The sequence below is a fragment of the Chanodichthys erythropterus genome, chromosome 7 (genome assembly GCF_024489055.1).
Source record: "Chanodichthys erythropterus isolate Z2021 chromosome 7, ASM2448905v1, whole genome shotgun sequence".
NCBI lineage: Eukaryota > Metazoa > Chordata > Actinopteri > Cypriniformes > Xenocyprididae > Chanodichthys > Chanodichthys erythropterus.
The window spans coordinates 20,322,546-20,336,492 of record NC_090227.1 but is presented as its reverse complement, the minus strand read 5'-3'; the positions used below and the strand labels follow the sequence as shown (position 1 = coordinate 20,336,492).

Sequence of the window (13,947 nt, the reverse complement as noted above, 5' to 3'; positions counted from 1 at the left end):
GTACCTATGTTTCTCATCATAGACATAAGCAGAGAGAAGTATCTCTGGCTACAGTGTTCTTCTGGATGACACATGCAGTTTTGTTTATTAACCTCCAAAAGTTAATAGTGTTCCTTTAATCTTGATTCAAGTTTGTGGGGTAACTCCACATATAACATTGAAGTATTCATTATACATGTCAACAGAATGCAGCAGCAAGCAAACAAGGTTGTCATGGCAACCAGATGCACTGCACATAAATTATTTAAGAGCTGCACTAAGCCTATTTAAACCTAGAACCGTACTATAGTACAGTTATATTTATAAACAATCTTTTACAAAGAAGGCTTTTATTATACAAATAAGGAGTGAATTCATTACAGGAAATTATTACAGGCTATTGATCTTGTGGTTTGTTTTAGCTTTTCATGTTTGGAAGCTTTAAGATGATTTCAAGCCAAGTTTATCACATTCAGTATGTTCATATTCTGAGCCAGGGACGTGCACAGACATTTTGGGGGGCAGGGGCTCAAGTGGAAAAAAAGGGCACTTATATTTATTAAAAAAAAAAAATAAACCCTTAAATATATTAAGACAACTCCTGACTTCCCTTACACTCATGCAATTGTTTTATACTCCACAGATTTCTACAAAATAATTAATTCACATATAGAGACCATGGTCTTCTTTAGTATTCACTAGGTTTATCACAAGAGAAGGCAACAGCAACTATTTTCAAGCTATATATTTAGAATAAATGACTGCATCTAGGAGAGGGACATAGTTTCACTAATAATTTGTTTAAATCAATAAATCATTTTAATTTTTTTTTTTTTTTTTTTTTTTTTTTTGGTATTAATACTTCTTTCATGAAGTGGACAGTTTTAAGATTGTGGTCCATTTTTGCTGCCATGTCTTTTACTCTAATGGAAAGAAAACTCAACCCTAACCTACACATTTAGATGGTGTTTGTTTTAAGCCTACTACCCTCCATCTGTTTGCATCTGTAGATTTATTCTAAATTAACCAAAACAAGCTAATCAGCATATTTAAACACGTCAATAATTTGTTTTCCTGAACTGTTAATGCATTATATATTATAACAAATGCCGGCAGAGGGCGCCAAAAGCGCGCTGATTTTTGTTGTTAGACAGCACAGCACAATCAAATACACGATCAAAGCCAACCATGATTCAAAATATGTTATTAGCAAAAAATAATATTCGGCCACTTCTTTGTGATAGAAATGCTACAGCCACTGTAATTTCTTCAACAAGAATATGTGGACACCAAACATGCAAAGACAGAGCGAGGGTTTAAACTTTTGTTGATGTATTATCATGTGCGTAGATTTAAGAATATAATTATGTAGCTAATGCTGTATTATGATTTTTAAATAGTTTTAATAAACCATGCATCCTTAGAAAACTGTCTAATAATGCGGTTCATGTGCGTCCATGGAATGATCCTCTTCTGGTATTGACAGCCCTACAGTTATCTTCACCATGGTTCAAAACGCAATGCATAGCACAGTAAAATAATTGAAATTATAATATAACATAAATTAGTATCAAATCAGGCAGATGCGTTGATGGTGGTCAAACTATTAATGCAGCGTTACATGTAAAAATAACCATAAATAGCCAAAATTTCAGGTTTGTGAACATAGGCTAGCCTACCTGAAAGAAATGCACGGGATGCATCCATCTAGAGCTTTTTTTCTTTTTCGCTTCTCATCGCCAGACAGCAGTTGCATTTTCACGGGAATAGCTGTCACAAGTTTTCAGCCAGCAGCAAACTCGAGGTGGGGTGAGGAAGGGCGGGGCGCGCGAGCGTGCGGGCATGAATGGCGCGTCGCGGAGTGAGGGCATCTGAACTCGACAATGCCGACCTGATATAGTATTTTTTTAATTTGTTTTATTCAGTAAATATATTTGTTTGACAGGGAAGCTGTGCGCAAAGAGGAATATTAATTTATTAAAAAAAAAGCACCCTAGAAAAAAAAGGGCACTTTCTCTCGAGAAAGAAAAAGGGCAGGTGCTCAAGCCCCTTTTTTGTCTATGTGTGCACGTGCCTGTTCTGAGCTATATTTATTCCAGCTTATTGTCAGTTCTCCTAGAAAATGTATTGTAGCTACAGTAATTTGCTATTTTAGCTTTAAGTTTTGGTTTACTATTTTGCATATTTGGCCAAAATGCAACACAATTTTGCTAAAACCAGAAAGAACACAAAGAAATAAATTGAGAAATCTTCAGTCAAAGCACTTTAAACCCAAAGATAATCACTGAGCAACACAGAGGATGCAATAAACATTTCTGCTAGAAAATGCAGTGCAAAAACTTGTAAGTACAAAGATGTAAGTAAATAAAAAAGTAAAAAAATAAAAATAAAGTAAAAAAATTAAAATAACAATAATAATATTACTGAAATAACCGAAACTGTGTTTCCACTGGTATGGCACGGCACGATTACAAACGGTTTTCATTTGACCAAAATCCACATTGGATCGCAGTCAGAAGTTATTACATACACTCATTGGTGATTGATAATGTCTTTTAAGTAAAAGTGTTAATGTCATTAATTGTCATTTTAAGCTCGGGATACACTGCACGATTTTTGGGTGTCCCAGACGAAAGATTGCCATCGTGAAACAATCGTGGCAGTTTCTGTGATTGTGGCTCTTAATCGGTGGTCCTATTTTGTACAGTGAGAGAGGTTCAAAGATGGCCGTTTTTCTGGTCTTGCGACCAAAGATAGCCTACGATCATTTTCTGACAGTGTCAGAAATTCAGCCTGATCAACGCACAGTGTGTTTGCTGCTATGACCTACGTCTACTGACCAGCCAATACAAATGTGACATGACGCTAAAACTTAAAACTGCTTACCTCAAGCTCTTTTTCCTTCTTTCGCTGCTTCCTTTTTTCCCCAGCGCACATAAAAACTACAACATGTTTTTTTGTTTACCACTAGCGCATGCTGATGACGTTTTATTCTTCTATAGAAACTTGCATTGTAGCCTACGAGTCAATAGGTGTCATCATTGTACAGTCTACTTGCATGTCATACCCAAGTTTAGGAGATTCATGTTGCAGTGTGATAAAGTAATGATCTTATAGGATTGCTAAAATCGTGCAGTGTATCCCAGGCTTTACCCATTTACGATTATATTTCATGATGTATTTTATTAAAAGAAATCACATATGTTTGTAAGAAAATGTTTTGTTTTCCAAAAGATGTTTAATTATAGTAATATAATTTATATCGTGATCAGAGGGATGTGGGTGGGAAAGCCATGTAATGCCAGAGTAAAGTAATGCCACAACTTACTCAATGGTTTTCAGATCATCATTTCTTATATTCAAAGATTGCCTGCTGCACTGGTTATTTCATGTGCCTGTTTGAGTTGTGAAAATTATGAAAATAAATCTAAGAATTAATGGATTGTCGGATTTCAAATCAGTAAGGTTTGAGGCCTTCATGCAGGTGCAGGGAGAGGAGCGGACGGGAACGGAGATCTCCAGGGCAGATCTAGGAGTTTGGGTGGCCATGGCGGGTCAGGGGCCTTGGCAGGCCATGGCGGGGCTGGAGCCTGGGAAGGCCATGGCGACACCAAATCCCAGCGTGGGGAACTGTGAAACCACCATTAACGTTGTCTCTGTCTCTCCGAATCATAACCTGTAATTATAAAATCTCATGGTGGTTTTAACAAAGTTTCCTGTATGCAAATTATATCTGGTTTTGCTTCTAACTCATTAATAAAACCTTTAAATTCCTGCCATTAGCTACTAAACTTCTTGCATTCCACTGAATAATAAGTATTAAAGGTCCCATGGCATGAAAATGTCACTTTATGAGGTTTTTTAACATTAATATGAGTTCCCCTAGCCTGCATATAGTCCCCCAGTGGCTAGAAAAGGTGATGGGTTTAAACCGAGCCCTGGGTATTTTGCTTTGCATTTGAGAAAATGAAAGCTCAGTCGGCCCAATCTGGAATCTTCCCTATATGTCGTTATAAATGGAAAGGTTACCTCCACTTTCTCTGATTCACCCGCCCATTAGAAAATGAGCTACTACAGTGAGATTCGAGCACAATATATATATATTTTTTTCCTCAAGAGACATCATGGCAGCGAAGCATGGCAGTTACTCAGTGTTTGGATGTACAAATGAATAAAGTATTTTTTTTTTTTTAGTTTCTTCATCCAAGCCTATGAAGAAACAGTAGGCTATTTTTTTTTTCCCTAGTAAATACAACTTCCCAAAGTTTTGTATGTCTGCGCCACACATTTCACAGATTACTGTTTCCTCAACGTGAGCCAATACAGCCCAGTTACTGTCGCTAATGTAAAGGTAGACAGCATCAAGTATGTGTGTGAATACCGTATTATACGCACACTGTAACGTGAGTGTTGTACATTTCTTTGTTGTTTGGATAACCGTTCTGCTGTTGGTGCACGCAATATCCACATTTTCAGATTTCAGAGCTTGATGTAATTGTAATAAGAAAGATTGTAAAAACCTTTAAGATTTATGAAATATAAAATATGTAAACAAATAAATGATGTTGGCATAGTAGCACATTTTCCACAATGGCACCTATCCTAAAAGGTATTTGTAATAATGGCAGATGTCTGACTAATTTAGTTGCGCTGGTTAGTGTTTATAGCTAATTATATATATATATATATATATATATATATATATATATATATATATATATATATATATATATATATATATATATATATATATATATATATATATATATATATATATATATATATCAGTGGCGTGCAGTGGTGCTCTGAAATGAGGAGGCACATTTTTTTTATTTTTTATGAATCATTGTAAATTAATGTGCATTACTCTTAAAGTTGACAAATCTTCCTTGTTAAATGAACATTACTTTACAGTACATCAAAAAAAAAAAAAAAAAAAAAAGAAACCAAATACAACTCTATTTTGTAATTTTACATTAACAATGTAATGTTCTATTTATCAAAACCAAGTCAATCTCATCAAGCATCAAGTGTTTTAAGCATTTCTACATTCATTCCAAAATAATAACTAAAGGCAATAATAATTTAAACAATATATTTTATTTGTTTATTGCTGTTTTTCTTTTTAATTGTCAACCTAGAATATTTTGGATCATCAGTCATGCTCCATTAACACCGTCTGTCACAGACACGAATTGCATTTTTAATTTCACCAAGCTGATTGCACTAAAAAAACCCGCAGTAATCATGCTTTCCCTCCATTTCAAGTTTGATTTTGACATAACATAAAGTAGTGATATATCTAACTGGGTGATCTGTTTACTTACTTTTCAGTTAGTCTTCCGATTGACGCCATCATTTGTTCAGTCAAACCTACGCGCGGAACGCACACGTCAACGAGAGGCGGGATTTATCGCACAAACCAATCATAACCAATTACATCCAATCATAGCGCAATGGAGACATTGCCTCCTCTCACGTGACTTTGCCCCATTCATTCTCAATTACCCCCCACAAAACCCACCGCACGCCGGGGTTCTGATGATTTTCTATAGATTCCTATGAGAGGAAAGGGAAGCATGACTCCATAGACTATAAAGCATGACTCCTCTGTGTAACTTCACCTGCGGGTGTCGCTGTTGGGCAGTGTTCCTTAAGAAATACGTGTGACTTGCGCTCTTTTTAATGTCATAATTTGTAATATTTGTGTTGTTTTATATGTAATATGGATTATTTTCTCATCCTATTTTTTTTGAAGAGGCACTGCCTCCCTTGCCTAATCGGAGTAAACGCCCCTGATATATATATACTATAGCAAATCAGAGCAACATGAAAAGCCAACAATGTATGCTAGCATTAGCTACATGATAATAACTGTAACAGCATACATAAACCAACTAAAGTACTGTATTCAGACACAATGCTTTAAACTGAGACGTCCTGCTGTAGCCGCTGAGTTGCAACTTCTTCATCCGGTGCTTCTCCATCGGGATCAGATGGCACATGGTACAGTGGCCGCAAGCTGGTTAAGGCCACACCCACCCTCCACCTTGCCCCGCCTCTCTCCTCCTCTCTCCTCATCATTAGCATTTAAAGCTACAGACACAGAAATGGCACATCCTGAGGAAAGCTCATTGTTGGACTGGCTCGTAGTGGCTGAAATTCTGCACCAAGGCTGAATTTTGGGAAAGAGACTTCAGATACAGTACTAGGGACCACTTAGGCCTATATAAAAACATCCAAAAAGTAGCATGTCATGGGACCTTTAACCTTGTCTATTCTGGCTGGAAGATTTCCCTTCAGATTCAAGTCTTCTATTAATCTGTTCCCATGACGTGTTTGACTGACACAAATTTCTCAGCACCTTTCACGATTACTTTAATTTTCTCTGTTTTATGTCTCACTTGATCCGTACAATTAATGACATATTTTATAAATAGAATTAAATTCTCCATACTCACAGAAATGTCTCTCAAATTTCTTTGTCCTCCCACGAAATTTCCTTCATTACCTGTCCTCTCCATTGTTTTCCCTTTCCCGGAATTCTTTTCACTGCCTCTGCGTAGCTTATGTTGTTCTATATTTTAACTTTCTGGACTTCCACTGCTCTTTTTCTTACATCAAATCCTCAATATGCTACATTATGATCCCCACCACAGTTACAACATTTAGCCTTCACATTTTCTCCACATTCTTCATATCTATGTTCTCCCCCACATTTAGGGCATCTTTGTTTACCTTTACACACTGCAGCAATATGCCCATACCTTTGGCATTTGTAACACCTAAGAGGTGGTGGAACATATTCTCTAACTGGATAACTCATGTATCCCACTTTGACCCTTTCCAGAAGTTTATCATCTTGAAACTCAATTAAAACAGACAAGCTTGCAATTCTTTCTCCATTTATGGTTTTATTTAATCTCCATATATTTCCTCCTTGAATGTCCTTTTGATGTTGTCCAGGTCTTCTTCTGTTGGAATGCCCCATATTACTCCTTGAGTTCCTTTCCTTCCATTTATTACTTTTTTATCCGCTACCTTCTTTTTCCATATGTTTCCAATGAGCAATGCTTTCCTCCTTTGTTCCTCTGTTTTACATTTTAACATGATCTTTCAATCACAAAGTATTTTTGCCATTTCTGTTTCCCCTAGCTTCTTTTTTAATTCTTGGGTAAGTGCAATTGGACTTAAGCGTATGTGCTCATCTTCTTTCCTAAACATAAGGACAACTTTGAATTCTCCATTGTCCATCTTCCACTGCACCATTTGCTCGTTTTCCTCAACACTAATTGTCTGCCAAGCCTTTGACTTAAATTAATCCTCTCATTACCCCCTTCTCCCTGCCTTCTTCCTCTACCCCTCTCTTTCTCACCCTCAGCAGCCATCCACTCCTCACTATCCATATCATCAAAATCCTCATACCAAGATCCTGCCATCCTGACCCATTCACTAACTTGCTCATGCCCTCCGCTTTCCTTCAGCTTCCCACTTAGTGCAAGCGTTATTGGTATTCTTTTGCTCCCAAACACTTTTCAGATTTGCAACTCATGCCTAGATCGTCTTGTACTCCGCACACAGTCGTTTGTTGCTGTTAGCTCAATCCACGAACCCAATCCACACACAGCTCTCGGGCGTCGGCATTAACGCTTCTCATTTACTTTAAATGAGTGATGTCATGCGTTGCCGAACTGAATTGTGGGTTGCGTCATGTCACTTCACTTGCATTGCTCATGCCAGAAGATGAAGATTTCTCAACATTTCAAGCGCCAAAGCAGTCGTCAGCCAATCAGATCGCCTTATGCAAACACTCTAATAATAATAATAATAATAATAATAATAATTCCTTACATTTTATATAGCTCTTTTCTGGGCACTCAAAGCGCTTTACATATAGAAGGGGGAATCTCCTCAACCACCACCCATGTACAGCATCCACCTGGATGATGCGACGGCAGCCATATTGCGCCAGAATGCCTAACACACACCAGCTTATTGGTGGAGAGGAGACAGAGTGATGAAGCTAATCAGTGTATGGGGATGATTAGGAGGCCATGATGGACAGAGACTAATGGGCAAATTTGGCCAGAATGTCGTGGTTACACCCCTACTCTTTTCGAAGAACATCTTGGCATTTTTAACGACCACAGAGACTCAGGACCTCAGTTTAATGTCTCAGCCGAAGGATGGTGCTTTTTGACAATATAGTGTCCCCATCACTATACTGGGGCATTAAGACTCTAGAGCAGTCGCTAGCCAACGACCGGAAAGTAATGTGATTGGCTGTTATCACTATGGTCTTGTCAACACAAGCGCACGCCCCCCATCAAGCGTTGACGCTGACGCCCCCATGTGAATGTAACGCAACTCTGGCTGCAGAGGAATGTCATTCCTGCAGCGGAATGTCATTACGTTTTCCCTGTGGAAGAGTTCTGAAAAGCAGGCAGGTATTTTTTTCTCCATAGTACTCTGAAACCTTCAAGTTCTCCTGAAGACTTTCTCCCAACACACACCCCCACACCCCAACACAGTCATGCACCTATTGACACGTATTCATGTCTATACATTTGTGTATCACCCAATGGGCATCTTTTTCTTTTCTTTTGGAACATTTGAGAAAGTAGTGTATATTTAATTAATTGTTTCCTTCTCTCTGTTTAGTTTTTTTTGTTTTTTGTTTTTTTTGTATAATAATATGATAATGTGGAGTGAAATGGACACTTCTGCCATGATTCACAAAAAAGGTAATCCGGTGCAGGACACAAGTGCCTGCAAACTGACTTTATATGTTATATTTTCTTTTTCTTTTCTTTTTTCTTACTATTTGTTGAAAATTATGATTTGTTGGAAAATGCTGATTTTTTGATTGCTTGACTTTGCATATACCTATACTCAACTGAACTGCATCCAGTTTTGTTATTTGTCCTGATTTAAAGTGTTGTATTTTCTTTAATTTAATGTAACTGGTGGTATAATTTATACCTGTTGGATGGGCCACCATTGGATAGGATGCTCTTAACAGAGCACAAAACATGGTGCATCATTTCCATTTTCTCACTCGTGATATTCTAGGATCCTGGCAACGTTTTCTAGCTGGCCAGCCTGCACCTGATAATGCTATGCATTTTCTCACAATGTCCTTGAATTAAAGGGGACCTATTATGCCCCCTTTTACAAGATGTAAAATAAGTCTGATGTCTCCAGAGTGTTTACATGAAGTTTTAGCTCAAAATACCCCACAGATCATTTTCTATAGCATGTTAAAATTTCCACTTTTTGGGGGTGAGCAAAAACATGCCATTTCAGTGTGTGCCCTTTAAATGCAAATGAGCTGCTGCGCTCAGCCTAAGATACGGAGCTTCAAGAGCTCATTCTCCGGTGTCAGGAGTCAGCTGGATCACAAACAGTTTTGTACTAATCTATCCTTGAGTAAAAACTTTTTAGCACAACCTCTGTTTTATATTGTCCCTTTGTATTGACATTCATTCACAAAGTCCAGTGTGAAATGATTCGCGCAGACATAAACGAATTTCGGTAGACTTAAGGGAGCATTTTCTTCAAAACCACATTTTTGTAGGCAATTAAACTGCCATAACTTTAAAAGACAATATCTCTGTTTGTATTGAACTCTTAGCGCTGTAACTTTGCAGATACTGTTTATGCTCAAGCAGCAACATTACACACTAAGTGAGGTTAAAAAAGTGATATCGCATTGAACCACCCCTTTAAAGGTGTCAGCAAATTACGCAGGAGCGTGATATCACATAATAATGTGCAGTTTCCCTCTTTGTGGGAATAGCAGTTCTATATGCATAGGCATTTTACCATTAAGCTCTCATGAGAGAAATATCAACATTGCTGACCTACACAAACTGACATATCTCTGCACAAAACAGCAAATTTAATCTATATTAAAGGTTATTAGGGGAAAAGAAAAAAATATTTAAATATTATAATATATTAATAATATTAATTATATATCATATTATTAATAATATAAATAATATTAATAATAATATTATACATTAATATTTATCTTGAACACAAAGACATGTTCTTAATTGTATGTTTTTATTTGGCAAGTGTCCTCTTAATTTCATTTATCTAATGTGTATCTTTTTTTTTTTTTTTTGGACCTTGAAAATGGTGGAAAAATCTTAAAGACTGAATTGAATTTCAGTTTGAGATCATATGGTGTAAGAGTTAGGGAGAACAAATGTAAATGTACATATTATGGTGCCATCTACAATTTAAACTATAAGGTTCCAGCACCTTTTTATGCCCTGTGATCCCTAAATATCTAGCTGTGCTGCTCTTTCTTACATAATGAGTTAATGATTCAATATGCCAACTCGAAAGCATTCAAAGACTCAATAAAAGGTGACACTTGCCCTGTAATGCCTCAGAGGTTCCTAATCTGCACACATATTAACATGGCAAAGAGGACTGTGTCTCTGCTGCTAGTGCTGCTACTTGGGGTCTGTGTAACAACTTCAGCACAGGTCTGCAGACTGCTTGGTCAGCCTGCCCTTCCTCTACTCTCTGCAGAAAGAGACATCAACATTGGAGCAATTTTCACAATCCACAGAAATGCTCTGCTCAAGATGCATCCTTTCACTTCCAAACCAGAGCCATTAAAATGCATCAGGTCTGTATGATATTATGATATTTTTTTTAAAGAAAGAAAAAAAAGTTGAATGTTTCTCTGAGATTATTCTTTGCAAAATATAACACTCAAATTATACTTTATTTTCACAGCTTGAACTTGCGTGAATTCAAATTTGCTCAGACACTGATTTTTGCCATTGAGGAGATTAATAACAGCACACAGCTGTTGCCTGGTGTTTATTTGGGATATAAGATATACGACTCCTGTGGCTCTATAGCTCATACTATCCTCTCAGGCATGGCATTAATGAATGGTTATGAAGATACTTTGAGTGATACATCCTGCTCTAGACCACCAGCTGTTCATGCCATTATTGGAGAGTCAACATCCTCTCCCACAATTGGATTGGCATCTGTCGCTGGTCCGTTCAGCTTACCTGTTGTAAGAACTCTGAATAAGCACTGGAAGATTTAAAATATTAATAATACAAATAAATAAATACATAAACATAAATATGTATAGGAATTTTTGTAAATTGATGTAAAGGGGAGGGGTGAAAAGTTAATACATGGTAAAATACTTTTTTTTTTTTTTTTTTTTTTTTGTAGATCAGTCATTTTGCCACATGTGCATGTCTGAGTAACAGAAAAAAGTATCCAACCTTCTTCAGAACAATACCCAGTGATTATTACCAAAGTAGAGCACTGGCTCAGCTTGTCAAGCACTTTGGCTGGACTTGGGTTGGGACTGTCAGGAGTCGCAGTGATTATGGCAATAATGGTATTGTAGCATTTGAGGAGGCTGCAAAACAAGAGGGGATTTGTATTGAATACTCAGAGGCCATATTTCGAACTGATCCAGAAGAACAGTTCCTGAAGACACTGGAAGTAATAGAAAAGGGCACTGCCAGAGTGGTGCTAGCTTTTATTGCACTAGGAGATTTTGTTCCTCTTGTGAAAGTAATTGCGCAACACAACATCACAGGGCTGCAGTGGGTTGGCAGTGAATCCTGGATCACTTCTCGAACTCTTGCAGAAACAAAGGAATACAGTTTCCTTTCTGGAGCTGTGGGCTTTGCTGTAGCAAATGCCAAACTTGTGGGTCTGCGAGAGTTCCTAGTGAATGTGCATCCTGATCAAGATCCAAACAATGAACTGTTAAAAGAATTCTGGGAAACAGCTTTTCAGTGCTCTTTCAGGAGCAGTGGAGGTTGTACTGGCTCAGAGAGACTGGATGAGCAGCAAAATGAATATACTGATGTATCAGAGCTACGAATAGCAAATAAAGTGTACACTGCAGTGTATTCTGTTGCTCATGCACTACATAACTTATTAAAAGACTTAAAATCCTCCACCATCAGCAGCAAAAGAGAATGGCCCACAACACAAAAGGTAAGAGCACAACAAAAAATAGGTTAGAAATTATACTGAAATTAAACATTAATCATGTTCCTGACATTTCCTATCAGGTGTTGGAGTATATGAGAGATGTGAGATTCACTGTTAAAACAGGTGAAAAAATTTTCTTTGATGCAAATGGTGATCCAGTGGCAAGATATGACCTGGTGAACTGGCAGCCTGCTGAGGATGGAAGTCTGCAGTTTAGGCATGTGGGATCTTTTGAAAGTTCACTGCCTTCAGAGCAATATCAACATCTTCAAGTTAATCAGGAACACATGTTATGGGCAGGGAATAGTGGACAGGTACATTGATTCTGTATAATGCATCATTGAGGGCATATGAAGTATCTGTTTGAATTAGGAAAACCAATGAAAAACAGTAGTTTACATGAATCGGTCTGAAAATATATTAAGTGGAGTTGCAAAAGCAAAAATAAATAAATAAAAATATTCTATTTTGTCAAGCAATACATTTAATTAAAATATCAGTTCAGTATTTCTATGACTTTTTTTTCCATAGTTGCCTGTGTCCGTATGCAGTGAAAGCTGCCCTGCAGGCACTAGGAAAGCTGTGCAAAAAGGAAGACCTGTTTGCTGTTATGACTGTATTCCATGTGCAGAGGGAGAAATCAGTAATATCACAGGTAAATTTGTACATGCTGAATAACTCTCATGAAAATGTGATAAAGTGAAGTGTAATACTGTCCATTGGTCAAGTGACTTCATGATGCACTTTCCATTCAAGTAATCTTTTCTTGATATTCCTTCACAGATTCTAGTGACTGCTTTCCTTGTGATTCGGAGTACTGGTCGAATGAAAGGAAAGACAGATGTGTATTAAAAGTGGTTGAATTCCTTTCCTATACAGAAATCATGGGGATGGTGCTTTGTATTTTCTCCTTCACTGGGGTGTTATTAACAGCATTTGTGTCTTTTCTGTTTTATGTTTATAAAGAAACACCTATTGTCAGAGCCAACAACTCAGAGCTGAGCTTCCTGCTGCTCTTCTCACTCTCACTGTGTTTCCTCTGTTCACTTACTTTCATTGGTCGGCCCACTGAGTGGTCCTGTATGTTGCGTCACACAGCATTTGGGATCACATTTGTCCTCTGTATCTCCTGTGTTCTGGGCAAAACAATAGTTGTATTAATGGCCTTCAGGGCTACACTTCCAGGAAGAAATATCATGAAATGGTTTGGACCTGTACAACAACGACTTAGTGTTGTTTGTTTAACATTAATACAGGTGATTATATGTGTACTTTGGTTAACAATATCCCCTCCTTTTCCATATATGAACTCGAGCTATTACAGAGAAAGGATCATCCTTGAATGTAACCTGGGTTCAGCTCTTGGTTTCTGGGCTGTTCTGGGTTATACTGGTCTGCTATCAATCTTATGTTTTGTTTTAGCTTTTCTGGCTCGGAAGCTCCCTGATAACTTCAATGAAGCCAAGTTCATCACATTCAGTATGCTTATATTTTGTGCTGTCTGGCTCACATTTATCCCAGCTTATGTCAGTTCTCCTGGAAAATATACTGTAGCTGTGCAGATATTTGCTATTTTAGCATCAAGTTGTGGTTTATTATTTTGCATATTTGCTCCCAAATGTTACATAATTTTGCTAAAACCACAGAAGAACACAAAGAAACAAATGATGGGCAAATCTTCATCTAAAGTGCTTTAAATGATAAACATTTCTATGTATTCTAACAGTTTTAACTGAGAAAATGAACAGTTAAGAATTCAAAAGACTACAAAGACACTTTATAGTATGTTGAACTGGTGTATTCACATGTCATATCATGAATAACAAAAGCTATACAATAGCAGCACTACTTTCAGGGCTGTCTGACCCATTAGTTCTGCTCTCCACAGGCTCAGGCAGGCTCTGCAGAGTAGGCCGGTTCAGCACTAGGGACAGTGGATTTTCAATGACCATCTACATCACAGCCATATTC

At 37.4% G+C, this 13,947-nt stretch overlaps 1 protein-coding gene across 1 annotated transcript; it reads left to right on the top strand.

The window, feature by feature from the left end:
- Window positions 1–10,412: 10,412 nt before the first annotated feature.
- On the top strand, window positions 10,413–13,673 carry LOC137022658 (extracellular calcium-sensing receptor-like). Its single transcript, XM_067389090.1, has 6 exons — window positions 10,413–10,627; window positions 10,738–11,029; window positions 11,197–11,979; window positions 12,057–12,290; window positions 12,508–12,631; window positions 12,760–13,673. Exons 1-6 carry the CDS (start codon window positions 10,413–10,415, stop codon window positions 13,671–13,673), a joined length of 2,562 nt encoding a protein of 853 aa, XP_067245191.1.
- Window positions 13,674–13,947: the final 274 nt, after the last annotated feature.